We start from the raw sequence: 17,273 nt of genomic DNA on the forward strand, positions 1-17,273 counted from the left end.
GCGTACAGTCACTGAAATTGTTCAGTTGTTGTCTAATCTATGTATTTTGAATAAACAAATTTGGTCGCTGAAATATTTACAATTAATTACCAGAGTGATGATTAATCTGAGGAACTTGATTTTGAAAGAAAAAAAAAGAATTTCCCTGAGACAGTTGTCCCCAGTTAATCAAATTAAGTACAGTTTATAGCTTTAAAAGATTAAAGTAAAAATCACTGCTTTTGATATAAGACTGGGGTTGAAAGCAGACGCAACCTTGACACCATCTAGTGTACGATAGCTTTAGATATCTGCCTGGTCCTTAAGAACAACCAATATTTTTACTTCAGGAATCAAAAATTTTAAACATGAAATTATTTTAAGTAATTACTAAATCAATTAATATTACTTTATAAAGCAATCATGAATTAAGATTTAACTTCTAGAACCATAAATCCAGTGAAATAAAACTCAGAATCTGACACATTTTATTCAGTTCGATAGTGCACTATTTACAGAAAAAGGGGAATATAATAAGACTTTTTTTAAAACACAAACTAAAAGATTATTTTACATTTTATATCTTAAATCAAGTATATTCCACCTTTGCACCAAAGAGGTAAGAGTTTGAGGAATGCCTTCATCTCCACAATAATGTCCCTTTTTAATAACCTGCACGGATCAATCACGTCTCATTACTATTTGCAGCTTTTCATGGTTACGTTTGAGCGCAGCACTTGATAGGAACCCCTGAGTTTGATCACAGCACTGCTGCTGATGCTTTTGAATAAAACAAGCTGCTGTGTTGTTCTTCAAGAGGAAATGTCAAAAATGAACAAACCAACCATTGCTAATCTTTGAGGGTTAAAGAATGCTCGAGGGTCATGAAGGAGCTCTGATGAGAACGACTGAAATTCAGAACGCAGGATCTAGAATGTGCACTTAAACACAGCACCAAGGTTCTACAGAGAGCCTTCTGGATCATTCCTCCAAGCTCCGGAAGGAGTTCTGCATATCCTCCAGCAGCTGAGCAAAGTCAGCTTTGATCTTCGCTTCACCGTCTTTGACAGGGTCCTGAAAAATATGTTGAGTTAACTAAACCCATCAATTATGTTCAAGCAAACAAAAAGATGACAAGAGAAAAGGCCAAGTACCTTGAACTTCATGGAGCTGATTTTGTACAGGATTTCTCCCATGTGTTCCCTGATCATAGCCCAGGTGATTTTGTTGTCACTCTGCGCTGTGGACTCCACGGCGTGGCTGGCCATGTCGTAGAATGCGATCATGTTCGAGAGGATGCCGACGGTTTTGTAGAAGGGGCAGAACCTGGCAGAATGACAAGAGGAAGACTAAACAATCGTCTGTTATGTAATAATCTTGTGATGGAAAACATTTGCAGACGCGTAAGCCCGTCCATGTCTCGTCCTTTCTTGTCTTTTTGTACCAATATAATTAAATCAAATCATTGATGTTGTATAACAGGTGTGTTGTCAAAATGCTGCCATAGTGATCGTTGAGTTGAGGTCACCTGTCATACGGAGTGTAACCATTCTGCTGCAGGAAGTCATCCTTAATGAGTTTAGCAACCTCTAGAGTAATTTTATCCGTTTCAGCAAGAGAAGCCTGCAGACAAAACCAGATGCAGAGATGTTTGTTTTTTCCCATCATGCATTAGCCACATTAGAGTGACGACACATCATATACAGTGGTTCCTCGTTATAACATGAGCCTTGCAGTTTTGTTGATTATTTTTAGCACAGTTTTGCATGCTTTTATTTATACAGTGCATTCTGATTGGCTGTAACCAGTTGTCAATCATTCTCTATTCTTCCCTGCTGTGTCCCCTGTACAAAATGAATTCCGTTTGCCACATTTACATAAATCTTTGATGGTAACCGTGTGACTCTGATGTACCATTCTTCATTTTTTAAGGAGGACTTTAAGGGTTTAAACAAGAGAGAAAAGTGTGAACGTTTTTTTTGTGGTAAAAGTGTTTAACATGTGTAGTGTTTTTACAGCCTTATAACATCTATAAGGATTGTAAAAAAATAAAGATCACTACTTTGCAGATTTTACCTATTGTGGGTTATTTTTGGAACGTTACTCCTGTGATAAACAAGCGACCACTGCATTTCAAACTAAAGATTTTACTATGTATTTTTTACTAGCAACAAGATTACATTTGAAAAGCCACCATTTAAAGTGAAAACACGTTTTTACATTTTAAAGAAATGTTCTAAGTGATGTTTTTGGACAGTCGTTGGAAGTCTTTCATGATATAATAAATGCATTATTTAATTGCAGTTTAAAAATAAATCTAGTATCTTCTTGCATTTCCTGTGTCTTTTTCTAAAAGACTATTTCTGTTTTCATCATGACAGTTTCAGCCTCACGTACCTTGCCTACAAGCTGCACAATTTCAGCCAGGTCTTCCTCCTCCTGAAGAATCTCCTTGGCTTTGGTTCGGAGTGGGACAAACTCAGGGAAATGCTTGTCGTAGTATTCATCCAGAGCGCGAGTGTATTTGCTGTAGCTGATGAGCCAGTTCACAGAGGGGAAGTGCTTCCTCTGAGCCAACTTCTTGTCCAATCCCCAGAAAACCTACTGAAGCAAAATCAGAAAGGCTTGAGGAGAGGAAAAAACAACCAAAAATAAACACAGGTTTGACTAAAATCCACTGCTCACCTGGACAATTCCCAACGTGGCTGAAGTCACAGGATCTGAGAAGTCTCCACCAGGAGGCGACACACTACCAAAAATAAACGGCATAGAAAGATTCAAAACTATTCCAGACAGAAAAATTGTGGAATCAGCAACAGAAACAACAGATATCAATAAAATGGTAACCAAGGAATAATAATAGTATAAAAACGAAATTTTAAGTGAGGTAAGTAAAGTGGATTCAGGCCGATAAATGCAAGGAGAATATTTGGATTTGTTGAAATCATTTATTTATTGATTTGATTTATTGATTTATTCAAATCAAAAAATCAAAAAAATATAGATAAATAGAAATATTAATAAAAAAGTGCAAATTATTGATATTTGCCAAAATGATCAGACTTTATACAGGCAGGAGTTAGGTGCATAGGTGAAAGATTCCATGTAAAAGAATTCATATACAAATATGTCCAGTTCATATGGAGAGAAAATAGTCTTTTGTTGTGCGCAACTGTGTGCATTTGCAATTGTGTATTCACAAGTACACTCAAGTATCAAAAACATAACGAATACAAAAAAATACAATTTCCGCACACTTGAAATTACAGCAGCTTAAAACAAACTATAAATTCAAAACAGCTCTTACGCATACACATCTTTAAAAAGCAATTGCCTGATACACAAACACACACACAAAACCGCATTTACGCACAGATCAGATTTGAGACTCCTTTCACGTCTCCAGATTCGTGTGTAATTGGTGCTTTCAAATGCTGCTAGAATGCTGGGTCATCAGAGATTTCTGATCAGCTGCTCTGAACTTAGATTGAGATTTGGATTCCCCGAGCTCTGGTTCCCGGTCACGGCGATAGCAGGCAGCGCCAGGTTCATTTCGACACCCAGAGATTGGAGAGGGTTGATATTTATCAGCTCTGCTACACGCTCCGCCCTCTGGGTGTGGCAAAGGACCTGGCGTCATATCATCACACATCAATAGTTTTTCTGTGATGCTCTGGGTAGAAAGGTCTTCCTGTTATTAGAAGTCAGTTGAATAAAAGACATTTTTTTTGCAGCTGACTTAGAAATGTTTCCCATTTCTTTGGTAAAAGACAAACATTTAATGAACAGCATGAAAAAAATATAATTTTCAAATATGCAAAATATATTAGACCCATTACAACCAGTTAGAAAAATATTTTAAACTAGTGGCAGTTCAGTGTTAAGAAATGTAATATTTTCTGCTGGATAGGACAAAACGGGAGAAGACAGAAGTTTGGAGGAACTCACGCTCCAACAATGCTGACACTGCCCTCCCGCTCAGGATTTCCCAGGCACTTCACGCGCCCGGCGCGCTCATAAAAGGAGGCCAGTCTGGCGCCCAAGTAAGCAGGATACCCGCTATCTGCAGAGTCCAACATTAACAACTGTTCACACAACTCCTCCTGTAGTAGTTTTCATTTGAATAAATCCGGTATTACTGATCAACTCACCAGCTGGCATTTCAGCCAGTCTTCCAGAGATTTCTCTCAGAGCTTCAGCCCATCGAGAGGTCGAGTCGGCCATCATGCTCACGTTGTAGCCCATGTCTCGGAAGTATTCAGACAGTGTGATCCCTGCAGAGAAAAGGTGATGGAATGAGTAATTCTTCAGGTTGAAAAGCTCAACATTTTATGAGAACTTTCAAGCTGCATTCGCCCAATATGCGATTCACGCATCAGGGGTGTCCAGTTTCAATGTGAAGTCGATGTACAGACGTGATCAGGGATCCTATGGTGCGTTTTGAGCGGTTGGTGCAGCGCGTCAGTCTGGCAGTCGTGATCAGAGTTCAAATATCTGAACTTTGCTGAGGAAGATGTGTCGCACCAACCAATTAGGGACTCGGATTTGGCCCATGACGTGTTTACGGCGTGATCGGTGGGTGGAGTCCAAAACCAAGATGGAGGATGATCGGATCATTCTGGTCCTGATCTTTCTGAAATGTTTCTTATTTGAATTGATACAATAATAAAAAGGGCCTCTAATTTCATTCTTATTTTCATTTTTTCCATCCTCCGGCTAAAGCGGGACAGCAAGTGGTCAAGTTGGGTCACAGGGAGACGGCATATCGCTGAAAGTGGCCGTCAGTCAGACTCAGCTCCAGCAGTAGATGACTGAACCTCAACGTACCGGGAGAATCTCTGAATGATCTCATGAACCCAAACATGGAGACTTGTTTACCGATTCTTTTGTTGAGCTCTTTAAAATGAATAAACCTGATCTCTCATCATCATCCATGCATTGTAAATGAGATAAACAGTCAATGCTCTCATTTAGCAATGAGGCTAAAACCTTTGACCACTTTTTTTTGGTCCAGCGACGAGAAGCGAGTTTGATGCACATCGAAAGAGAGGCAGAGGACACAAATTTGCCACATGAATCGTGTTCGATGTGAACACAGCATAAGGGTCTCGGTTCATTTAAGCATAACAGGAATTCAGCAGCAGCTAAATCAAACGATATGACTGCTCTCAGTGTGAACGGTACCTGTATAAATGGAAGCCTCTCTTGCAGCCACAGGCATGTTGGATGTGTTTGCAACCAGGGCCGTTCTCTTCATAATGCTCTCCACTTTGCCATCAACTTCCATTGTAAGCTGTTGGACAGGAGCACAAACAAAGATTCATAAAACAAAAACAAAAGTCTGTAGTTATGTAATTATAATTGACAAGAAAAAACTACATCAAACATTTTTGCAACACAATTAAACCTGAAACAGACTTCTAACTAATTCAAAGAGACATTTAAGGAGAAACTGTGAAGCTAAATGCTTTGTATTGTTTGTCCCTACCTCAGGGAAATCCCGCAGAACTTCAGACATCTCGTTGCCACGTTCTCCACAACCAACATAGATAATGACATCACTGTTGGAATACTTCGACAGTGACTGTGAGATCACAGTTTTTCCACACCCGAAGGCTCCAGGTATCGCAGTGGTGCCCCCTTGAACACATCTGTGGTCAAACGGCAACTTTAGCACGCAGCACAAGCAAACGTTTAGCTCCTGTAATGCAGTGCTTCTAAAATAGTGGGGCTGGGGGGTTGGTGGTGGGAACTACTGGCGGTTTTAGGCACAGGCCTGGGGCGCATATTTAACGGAGGGCGGTGCTACGTGCTTGGAAAAAAATCTGCGCCACTATTGGTTTCCTATTATCTGTTATATTGGAGTTTGTAACAGCCTGAAACCTGTGAACTGGCGTCCCTGCACCTGCTCCTGAGAAGGAAAGGGGAGGGGTAGCGGGCTCAGGCTGCCAGGTGGAACGGCGCACGGAGCACAGCCTCTATTGCGCAACACCTGGATCATCGCGTGCCTTTAGATGACTCAGCTCATGCTAATAATGTCATTCTTTATGAACTATTATAGACATTTTGATGTTGTGTCTTTATTTTCCATAAATGTGTTCTTTGTCTGCCTGTCGTTTAGTTGGTGTCGCTATTTGACATAAAGACAGCAGGTAATGCAATAAAACAGCTGCACTTTATGATATCAGAAATAAACAATACATCATTTAGAAAAAAAAGTTTTTTTTACCTATTTCTGCAGACCAAAAACATTAAATATATTGGTGCTGCTGTGTTAATGTTTCAGATTAATTTACATTTAATATTATCTATTGACTAAATTATTTTTTCTCATCAAATGGTTCAGTTAGTCAAAATGTTTCTAGTTTAAATAAGGACTGACAGATTTTTTATTTCAGGCACTTTAAGATACTTTTCTGTTTTAGACTAAAACAGGGTTTCTGTGGCTAAATAAAGTTAATACAGTAAACCCTTGTTTTTCGCGGGGGTTACGTTCCAGAAAGAGCCCGTGATAGACAAAAACCGTGAAGTAGAAACCTCTATTTTTATTTTTACAATTATGATACAAATTAATACTCTATTATACATTGAAAAGAAAGAACAAACCATTTTATAGGCTCAAACATTTGTTTCACAAATCAAAGTACTTTAGAAACGTTTTTTAACAAATAACTTCTGTTCTGTACTGTCAAATAATAATTTTAATCATCAATGTGAACAGAAGGCTTCAAATCGCGGAGATTAGCCCCGCCCACTGCGACCCGCGTAATTGGATTAATATAGAATGATGATTATGAAAAAATACAAAGTACAGTCACACAAATAGTGACTCAGGTGTATTTATCTGCTCTAAGTTCAGACTGAGCCGCTGCATCCTGACTCCGCTCTGCAGATTTTTCTTCATTTAAAGCCCGCGGTGCAGCTGCAGGTGTGTTTGTTCGGGAGAAGAACATAGTGATCGGCAGTTGGTGTCGCTCTTTTTTCTTCTTCGCAAAAACATCCTTATACACCGACATGCCAACATCAAAAGAATTTGCAAGCACATAATGTAAATTTGGCAAGCTGTTTTACGTACGTGTACATATTAAACTGCAACGTTATTGACGCACAGGTAGAGAAGAAGCTGAGTGACTTTTTAGCCAATCAGAATGCAGAACACAATGCACGCTGCAAATCCGTGAAGTAGCGAAACCGTGAAAAGTAAACCGTGTTATAGCGAGGGATCACTGTATTTGTTAAAAGTGGATTTATATAGTTTTTTTTTCTTTTGTTAATGTTAAAAGATACAATTTTAGGTACACTTACACAATTTTTACAGATACCGATCTTGTTTATAGTCACTGCGGCGAGTGTGTGTGATGGTGGGGAGACATTTTCTTTTTCATAGGAGGGGCCTTGCGAAAAATAATTGAGAAGCACTGCTGTAATGGCACAAATATGCCCTAGCTTTCTTTCCCAGCTATTTTTAAAAACTGAAAAAAAGGCATCACTCCGCCTTTAGAGGAACACTCACGGGAAGAGCGCATCCAGGACCCTCTGCCCAGTCAACAGAGGATGATTGGAAGGCAGCTTTTCCGTTACTGGGCGCACTTGTCGTACTGGCCACACTTGCACCATGGTGAACTTCTCCTTTATGCCCTCAAATTCAAGCTCCAAAACTACATCCTTTGTGGAAAAAAGTTGAAAAGTTGCCACGTTTGATCAAACCCAGGAGAGTTGTGCAGTAAGTACAGCACTCACAGAAAGATCGTAGTTCCCAGGTGGAGCCAAGTACGTGACTGTGCCTCGGTTGCGGGGAGGCAGCATCAGCTTGTGCTTGATCAAGGAGTTCTCAAATACAGACCCGTATATATCTCCACCTGTGATATGACTCCCAACCTGAGGAGAACAAAAAGATTCTCAGAAGAGTTAAGAGTTAGACTCCATCAATTCACCTCACACAGTTCTTACCCGCAGGTTCTGACCAGGAGAAAACTCCCATTTGAGGTCTCTGTTCAGAGCTCCGATGTTAACTCCTCTTGGAATGTAGATGCTTTGAGTGAGGTCATTGATGTCTTTGAGTGGGCGCTGGATCCCATCAAAGATGGATCCCATGATCCCTGGACCCAGCTCCACCGAGAGGGGTTTCCCTGTTCGGAGAACAGGGTCTCCGACAGACACACCAGCTGCGGCAAAAATGCTAAGGAGACTCCAAAGCAAACTTTTTCGCAAAACTGCATCCCATTTCCATGACCCACATCAAACTATAACAAATGTCTAACTTTAGAGGAAGATTATGGAAGTGGAAAGGATACAAGTCTCCTCGTAGACCTGGATGGTTGCCATGTCACCTTCTAAACGGATGATTTCCCCCACCAACTCACTGTGTCCCACCCGAACCAGCTCGTACATGGCAGCTCCAGCCATGGCAGTTGCTGTCACCACTGTTCCATGAGTGGATTAGGAAAAAATGAGAGTCTAAACCAATATTTTGACCTAATCAGATGAAAACTGTGTTTTTGACATTTTCTTGTGGTACTTTTCTAAAAATATATAACATATGTAGAAAAATTAAGCTTAAAATTGCCTTTCTGAATATTTTTGTAATTCAATACGTGATGAATCAGGCATAGACAAAAAATGCAGTTGGAAAAAGCAATAGCAAGGGAGTACGTGCTACAATCTGCAGATTACAAGCTCCCTGCTCTGCTCTATTCTGACACATCTACTTGCAGACAACTAGATCCATTTACATCCTTGTTTTCCTTATCTGAGCTGGCATCCGGCTCCGAACTGCACTACTCGATTGCTCTGATATTGCTCACTATTTTGCAGCATAGCTGATGTTAGGTTGGGTTTGTGAGGGGCTGTAAGCTGGCAGGAGAGAAAGTAAACAAAGCCATGATGGGAAGTCAGGGGAAGCTTACTTCCATATGTCTATGCTTACTCTGCACCAACAGTCATGCCCACAAGTCAAAGGTGAATTTCTACTAAACTACTGCTGCTTTGCATAAACTATTTCCACAGTTTTTTTGTATTTTGGCTAAACATGCCGTAATCATAATAAAAAGACCACTGGAAATGCTTTTAAAATAGAATAAAAGTTGAATTGAGTGGGTCTTTAAACAGTTCAGCAAATGAACACAGAATCATCTTTAGTCCAACTGGATGCATTAAGATGACTAAATTGCACATAAACTGCAATAAACAATCAATATTATGGCATGGCAACTGAAAGGAACCAAGACAGACCTGGTCCTGAAACTCCATGCACAAATCCAAACTGGCTTTCTCGCTCCTCATCCTGGACTTTAGGAAGTTTTGAAGTGTCCATCCTGTCCGGTTATGTCCTGCAACGTTCAATATGAATGAAGTCAAGGGTGCACATAAAACGTTTATTATTTTTCCCCCCACAGTTTGAGTAAAGTTTGACTTGACTTTAAACTCTAAGGTCGTCCATTGATACAAACTGGGGTAGAACATACAACCCGCATCATCAGCACCAAACGTTCACACATTTTTTTAAATGACAGTAACTGAAAGTAAGTGAAAGGCTGTTGCTTTTTGGGGGATTTGAATCCTTTAAGAGACTAATGTTTTAGAGGAGAGATACCATGATTGACAGCGAAGCTGATTTGTGCGTGTTTTAAGTCAGGTGACAAGCTAGCAGAGACTAGCTCTGCGTGACGATCAACTGTACACTTTACACTAAATTAACAAAGTGGCACGAAACAACCCGACAAAGAAAATGTAATTTTTTTCCTGAAACTACTACTACTAAAACAAGAACCTCACCTTTTATGCTTTTGAACACAGGTTCGTCTCTGAAGAAGCTGGGGAGGAGCTTGTCTGGTCACCTGCCGAGCTCCGGGCTGTTTCGGTACGAAACTGACTCCATTGTGGGTCGAGGATGGGATCATGGGAAGTCGCGGAAGCCTTCTTTCTGAAACCAAAATGGCGTCTTTCGTTCTACAGTTTCCAGTTCCGTGTTTTTTTTTGTTTTTTTTTTGCCCACCACTTTAACTGACGCACTACCGCCCTCTGCTGGACAGAAGGCATAAGTTCATTGGGAAAAACAACCCCCCCTTTCTTGTCATTTCAGAGGTCGCCACAGCAAATAGCAAATAATCCACAAAAAAGGTAAACCAGCTGATTTTATAGAATCAAAGTTGAAAGAAGATTGTCAAACAAATTTTACTGTTGTATAAATATCGAAATCAAAAGCAAAATTTTCTGTTTCACACTTTACAAAATGTTTAATTTCTTGCAAATGAAGACATACAGGTAGAAATTGGGAACTTTCTTTTGAGGTTCTAATAAAATGTTATGTTCTGACATTTTAAATATTCTGATTTGATATATTCCATTCTATACAGTGTAAAAATAAAAAAAGTCATGAATTAAGGTGCCTTTTTTAATGAACTGGTGTTTCACACAACCATGAAATAGGAGTTACCATTTCTAGTACAAGGAACCTGAAACCAAAGAAGCTGCAACATTCAATCGCTTCATGTATTATTTATTCCTGGTTATTGACAGAATATCTCTTGTAGGGAAAGAGATCTTGTTGCTGGGACAGCTGCCTAAATGAGATGCAAGGTGACAAATAATTAAAATATTAGGCTTTACTAAAAATAAAAGACAAATCATTAATCACAGACAACCAATACATTTAAATGTTTTCTATGTGAACACACTATGTATGAATGCTTCCTTTATTCCCAACAAATGTGAAAATGTGCAGCTTTATTATGTCCACTTCAAACATTTTCTAAAAGTGCAGCAGGATGTGGTTCACAGATTTGATTTTTCCACTCATTATTCCTCCACCAGGGGGATTAGTCTGACCACTCATTTTCATCCAGGTCTGAATCCTCCTCGGAGTCACTGTATTCCACTGCAATGCGACGGGAAAGGATGGTTGCCACGTCGTTCCCTACTGGTTCCTGCTTGCTTTGCTGCTCTTGCTGCTCTTGAACTTTCTTCAGCTGGATGCCTGTAGAAGGTGCATGCATTGTGTTTGGTCAGACTCTTTATAAAGGTTTCAATACATGTACAACTGTACGAGTTTGCAGGGATTACAAACAGACGCTGTGTACAACTTTCCCATGAAGGGAGACTCACCAATGCGGATGGCAGACAGTAGATCACTTCTGGCATCTCTCACAGGTTTAGTTTCTACCCCGCTGCCTTCAATGTGTCCGGGGAGGTGTGAGGGTGCAGCGGGGGATGGAAGAGATGGAGGTGGGGGAATGGGTGGGGGTACAGGTGGGAGTGGGCATCCTGGGCCTACAGGTAAAACTCCGTTATGAGGAGTTGGTGGTAGAGGAAAACCAAAGGCTGTCTTTGCTGATGGGATGGGCAGGCCTGAGACAGGAATTGGAGCGATCGAGCTGTTTGACAGCAGAGGGAGTGAACGTTAGGCTGTGTACTCTGCAAATTTAAGTTTTCAACAACTAAACACGACATACTGGTACTCTGTGGGTGGACAAACGGAAGCCTCTATGTGGTCTGCGTAGGTTACTCTCTTGTAGTTGACATCAATGCAGTGGTATTCGTGCTCCACGGGCGGTGAGGGCTGTGCATTCCTGGATACGCCGTCATGGGACCTGTCACAGCTGGAAGGAACCTGTGCTGGTACTGGAGGTACTGGATATCCCAGGAGCTCAGGCCTGATGAAGCAATAACATAAGGAGCCTGATACAGACCCTTTCACAAACATATCTCCTTGTCAAAACAAAGAGCAGGTTTTGCTTTAAAAAATAATGCCATGTTGTGTCAGACGTGTCTACAAGTATTTTTGTTTGTGAGACACAAACCTGCCATCTGGGGAGAGGGAGCCCTCTGAGGAGGCCCCTCGCCGAAGGGTCTGCGGGTGTCGGTGGTCTGGGCGCAGTTCCTTATCAAAAGCCATGATGTTCCACTCTTGCCTACGGTTACGAGCCTTTCTCACCTTCTTAATGTCACGTTGAAACGTGCTGCTCTCCACACATCTCTTCTGGTCCTGAACATAGGAGAATCATAAGGTAACAGCAGGTGAATGCATTCAGCAGTGTAAATCAGAGTGGCAGTTCTCACCCTTTGCCTCCGCCTTTCTTTCCTCTTGTCTTCTGTGTCTTGAAGCATTTTCTCCTTCCACAGGTCAAAAAAGTATGAAGGGTCTGAGTAGAACTTCATCGCATCGATGGAGTCTTCTCTGTTTAGGACGTGAAAACACAGGTTCTGATGTGACAATGGCTTATTATGTAAACTTTAGAGATTTTTGGTATAAAACAATTGCATTATATCACAAAAACAGATTCTTAAATCAAAGTAAAGAAAAACCCTTGTTTCAAGAAAAGATGTCTTTCCAGAAAAATAATAGCAATTTTTTTTAAATAGCAAAATAATCTCAGTTTGAGAAAACATGTCTTACTGACAAGAATTTTATTTCTTAAAAGAAGAATTCTTTGTAGGATCATTTATCTACACCACTGGCAGACTTTTCTTTTTTTTTTTAGCACATTTTAAGAAAATCTGCCATTTTGACTTATTTTTAGGGGTCGTAGTGATTAATCGACTTACTTGACGAATCAATTTCTATTCCTAAATTCCAACCAGATCAATCTATCTTAGGCAAGTTGTTAATCAAATTGACGTGTACCACTAGAAAATTATTTCAAAATAAATAAATCGATTATTATCTATACTGGAAAATAACATTTGGATTGAGGTACTGTAGGTTTATAGTGTTTACACTTGATTATCTTGCAAGAAATACAAGGAATCTGGAAAACTTCACCTGCACTGTTCAGTATCCAGGTATTTATCTCTGTGTTACACTGGTTGAATTTTTTGATAAAGATGTCCTGGATCCATTTTAGGTCAGGAATTGGGTGGTTCAATAAGGAATCAGTATTAACCATGAACCGAATCAGCAATCGCATGTTTTGCTATGAATTGAATTTTTGCTAAAATGAATCGTTACAACCCTATTATTCCTAAAAGGCCTGTTTTTGCAGCGTACCTGTAGGAGGAGAGTGTGGTGAGAGGAGGAGGCCTGTCACAGCTGTTGTACATGTCGGCCACACAGCTGGGAGTGCTGCTTTTGGACAAAACCTGCTGGTTCTGAACTGCAGAGCTTCTGAATGCCTTCCTCATGTTTATGTCCTTCAGAGAAACTGAAACAGCAAGAAAGAGGAGTGAGGATTAAACGAAAGCAGGCTGGCCAGATGGGTCTTCCATCTAGCCAGCTTACCTTCTTCCACGCCTGAGTCCAGCTGGGTGACTTTGACGGCCAAACGATCGATGCGATCCTGAAGAGAGTTTGCACGCACATAAAAGGTGTTTGCTTCATTAAAAAGCTCCCCAAAAACGTTTTCTGCCTGTTTACCTGCAAGCACAAGCAAAGAAAGGAAGGAAATGAATCCTTCACGGGAACAACAAAGACCCTGGCAGACAGATTTTCTTAAACAGTCTTTTTCCTGGCATGGACTGTTCTGTACATTTCTGGATTATTGCTCTGGATTACACACTAACATTAAGGGTTTGCTACAAACGGGATAGAAGCTTAAATCCACTTAATGTGAAATCCGCCATTACTACTGCCTGCGTTTGTCTCTCTTGACCCTGCTGCTCTTCATCTTACTTGCAATTCATTGGAAGCTTTACGGTCAGCTTTAAGCCTTTGTTACTTCACTAAATCCACCACACACGCACACACGTGGGGCAGATGCACCCTGCACATGTTGTTTTATCACAAACTTACCTGTGTTAAATCTGCATCCTTCACAACAAAGCTTTTCTCATTTCTGAAAAACACAATTGTGAGCACTCCTAACATGAACACGCTCTTATGTCAGCATGGTAAACTAAATCCCTTGTATTCCATGTTTTTTTTGTTGTTGTCTTTACTTACAAATATCTCACAGCTGTCACCTCATAAAGAGCTACATATGTGGGCCAAATCTGCCCCCTACAGTGCCAGTGCTGTAACTCACAGCTGCTGCCTTCAGGGAAACATCTGGGCCACATATCACTAATAACAGATAAGCAACCCAAGTGAAATAAGGGGATTAGACCTAACAATTGTGTTATTTATGCTGCTTTCATGCTTCATTTTACTACCTCCTTTATTGAGGAGTAAATCACCCTTCCTGAAATGAGTAATTTAGCCCAACAACTTCTAACAACCATATCTAAAACGGTTAAAATAGAAACTAATCTATTATTTATGGAGTTGTGTGGGTTTAGTTATGTAGCTTAAAATAACTATGATCACACCCTTGCAAATGACAATCAAAAAAAACTTTGCGGCTTGGTAATGCAGTGGATTTGAATTCTTACTCAGACTGCTGAGCTGGCGAATGATGGCCGACAGCGTGTTGTTGGTCACACATTCAAGCTCATTCCCGATCCTGCCCGGCACAGGGCCTTGGCACAGGTGCCGAGGCTCGATGTTCCTCCTGACCAAAGGCATCTCCCATCAGAAAGATGCCTTCTGCTGCAGAGCAGAGGATGCTGCAGCAGCCCAGCACACAATGCACCCTGCAGGGCAGTACAATCTGCATTTAAAGAAAAAAATAAAATAAAAAGAATGAATGGAATAAGTTCAAAGTTACACCAGCAGTGGGGGGATAGTGTATTTGACACACCTCAGTAAACAGGGGCTTATCTGACGAGAATTTGTTGAAAAAGAGGTGACCTCTCTCTTTTCATATTTTTCTATTATGATGATGCAAAAATAGAACAGATCACAAAATAAAAATCAGTTTTCCTGCCATTCCTATTCCAATTTTATTTTCTGTGATGTTTTAAAAATGTCATGTATATAAATGGTTGTAAACTAATAAATTTATTATTTTTTTATTTGATTTCTTCAAGAAATGAGAACTTTAACAAAAAGTGTTCGGTTTGTACCTTAAATTAAGATTATTTTTCATCAACTTACTTAGAATCCATTCTCATAGAAATTAGACAAAATCTGCAGCAATCTTAGCCAATTTTCTCTTCTTCTAAAAGATTTTTCCAGGACTGATTGTATCACCCAAAATGCTAACTGGTCACCAGTTTTTAAAAGCTAGTTAAAAGTAAGAAGTACTTTTTACTGTATTCTGTAAATGCAACAGAAGCAATTCAGTGTGGACTGAAAATCAAAATAAAAAATTTAATGCAATTTTCTTCATTATAGGTTTTACTGCAGAAAGTTGCCGATTGGTTTGAGATTTGGAGCAAATATAATCTCATTGACACAGTTTGTAAGTTTTGGTTTAATAATGCCGTCACTCTTTTGTTTTCTGGGCAGGTTGGTTGCGGTTTCTCCTGGAGGGTTCCACCCACTTACCTGTTTTTTTCTGTGGAGTGGTGCACAAATGCCTGCACTTTAAGCTGATTGTTTGACCCCTATTTACAGTAAGTGTCTCTGTTTTAGTCGTATTTACGTTGCTGCACTGTGGTCAGCGTTTGTTCTGCTGTTTTTTTTTTTTTTTATAGGTGCAGTATATTTATTTCCCACCTAGATTGGTGCTTAATTGTTATTAAAGTGTAAATTCTTAACTAACCTTACTTGTTCTGTTCTGTGTTTTTTATTTTTTTTTTATATTTAACTTTTAATGCAGGCAAGACACATTAAGAAATTATGTTCAACTATGGCCTGGTCTCTGTAACAATTTAAAAATATAAAAAACATTTGTAAAGACTTTTTGACATTTTAAACATTTTCATTAGAATAGTTGGATTCTTGTTCAATGAGCAGAAAAAGCCAAATATTTCATACTTTAGTCTGGTCTGCTTCATCGGCTGGATTGCTCAGTTGATGAAGTGCAGGACTGGCACATAGGAAACCAGGGTTTGGTTCCCAGGGGCTTGATAAGCTTCCTCCTCGGGCAAGACCCTACGTACCCTTCGCCTTACTATGTAGCCAAAATGGGGCCCAAGTGTGAGACTCCCTGTGGTGGACCCCAGCTTGGATAAAAACACAGCGTTGTGTGTCAGGAAGGGCATCCGGCATAAAAATCTTTGCCAAATCATGCATGCAGATCAGTAAAAACTGATTGGCTGTGGTGACCCCTGAAGGGCTATGCTGAAAGGTGAACAACAGTCAAATTAGATTTTCTTTGACATTGAACACAACATACCACCAACAAATGTCATTGAACTGCTATTTTGTGTTGTTTTCTGGAATTTTCATGATTTCTTTTTTCTGACAGAAAAATATTTATATTTATTATATTTGGTAAATATCGAATACTTATAGATAGTGTTCTTCTATCTTTGCCAAAGCCCCAAGGTTCTCCGCTGCTGAACACTGGTGCCAACCTTCCACCAGGGGCAAGGTGGGGCTAAGTGTCTTGCTCAAGAACACTTTGCCATACTGGCGGGCAAGGCAGGAATTGAACCTAGAATCAGAGGTCAACAGCCCCACTGCTGCACCAACACTGCACCACCTTTTATTTATCACATTTTTGTCATCAACAAATCTTCACATTCCTGCTGTGTTCTTTTTTTTGCCTTTCGCAATTTTGCCCCACAATACAATTCAGGTGCCAAACGAAGTGGACTTTCAGAGGAAGCTAAATCTATTGCAGAAAGCTAAATCAGACTCGCAAACTAATCTTGTTGCAACAAACATAATTGCTGAAAGAATTGGAGAGTTATGATCTAATGGTCTACCAGTGCTTCAGTTGAAGAGGCGACATCCTCCGATAAATACATGACCCTCATCTGTGCAAATGTTACTGCTGTTTTCAAAAATTAAAGGACAAATCACGTTTGTTTTTAAATTGTTCATTTGCAGACAGTTTAAATCATAGAACTATTTACAGGTACCACATTTGTTCAACCTGATTTCATCAGTCATAGGTTACATAACAGCACTGCCTACCAACCTGTCCAGTGGATGTTCACAAAGGTATCTCTGTCCTGGGTTTACGCGCCCGTTGGTTTAGTTCCTAATATAATGCCAGCAACCAAGAAAAGATCTCGTCAAAGTTAAGATGTGCCGTCCAACTTCAGCTGTTCCTTTGCTGCATTGTGCGTGGAGGTGAATGCAGTCACCGTCCTCTCTGCAGAGCGTAATTCACTCTTAAAACAAATCCCTGGTCCAAATCACACCCTGAGCCATGAGGGGATTTGCTCCAGCAGATTTACCCCTGTCATCCAATCACAGACGGCAGAGCCCGCCCTTTGACTACCATTACTTTATTCCAGGATGTGTAAAGCGGAAGTGGATATAATGTGCTGTTTTCAATGAACCTCGACTGGCAACACACAACCTCATTTAATAGATCAAATGAAAACACAATTTCAGGAGTTCTGCGATGACAAAGGTATAGAAA

The 17,273-nt window shown here is 40.1% G+C and overlaps 2 protein-coding genes and 1 long non-coding RNA gene across 4 annotated transcripts; 1 reads left to right on the top strand and 2 right to left on the bottom strand.

The window, feature by feature from the left end:
* Window positions 1-450: 450 nt before the first annotated feature.
* Window positions 451-9,948, bottom strand: LOC101165416 (V-type proton ATPase catalytic subunit A). Its single transcript, XM_004076355.5, has 15 exons — window positions 9,754-9,948; window positions 9,211-9,308; window positions 8,274-8,402; window positions 7,930-8,144; window positions 7,720-7,857; window positions 7,493-7,644; window positions 5,468-5,630; window positions 5,164-5,272; window positions 4,131-4,253; window positions 3,928-4,042; window positions 2,665-2,728; window positions 2,377-2,580; window positions 1,508-1,602; window positions 1,134-1,305; window positions 451-1,053 (listed from the first exon to the last, which is right to left on the bottom strand). The coding sequence occupies exons 2-15, from the start codon at window positions 9,290-9,292 to the stop codon at window positions 961-963; spliced, it is 1,854 nt and encodes a 617-aa protein (XP_004076403.1). The 5' UTR covers window positions 9,293-9,308; window positions 9,754-9,948; the 3' UTR covers window positions 451-960.
* A 26-nt stretch (window positions 9,949-9,974) lies between these two features.
* LOC144983636 (uncharacterized) lies at window positions 9,975-13,312 on the top strand. Its single transcript, XR_013647374.1, has 3 exons — window positions 9,975-10,098; window positions 12,100-12,177; window positions 12,960-13,312. It is a non-coding gene; the product is annotated as an uncharacterized LOC144983636 (long non-coding RNA).
* On the bottom strand, window positions 10,188-17,027 carry wasf3a (WASP family member 3a). 2 transcript variants are annotated; one of them, XM_020708894.3, is made up of 10 exons: window positions 16,824-16,998; window positions 14,284-14,501; window positions 13,706-13,748; window positions 13,196-13,253; window positions 12,965-13,118; window positions 12,037-12,154; window positions 11,778-11,962; window positions 11,430-11,630; window positions 11,083-11,351; window positions 10,188-10,954 (listed from the first exon to the last, which is right to left on the bottom strand). In XM_020708894.3, the coding sequence occupies exons 2-10, from the start codon at window positions 14,334-14,336 to the stop codon at window positions 10,797-10,799; spliced, it is 1,239 nt and encodes a 412-aa protein (XP_020564553.1). In that variant the 5' UTR covers window positions 14,337-14,501; window positions 16,824-16,998; the 3' UTR covers window positions 10,188-10,796. The 2 variants fall into 2 exon arrangements, with proteins under 2 accessions (XP_020564553.1, XP_004076467.1); XM_004076419.5 differs by lacking the exon at window positions 13,706-13,748 and having other exon boundaries at window positions 13,196-13,330; window positions 16,824-17,027.
* Window positions 17,028-17,273: the final 246 nt, after the last annotated feature.

The sequence above is a fragment of the Oryzias latipes genome, chromosome 14, assembly GCF_053564925.1.
Source record: "Oryzias latipes strain Hd-rR chromosome 14, Olatipes_Hd-rR_3.1".
Classification (NCBI taxonomy): domain Eukaryota; kingdom Metazoa; phylum Chordata; class Actinopteri; order Beloniformes; family Adrianichthyidae; genus Oryzias; species Oryzias latipes.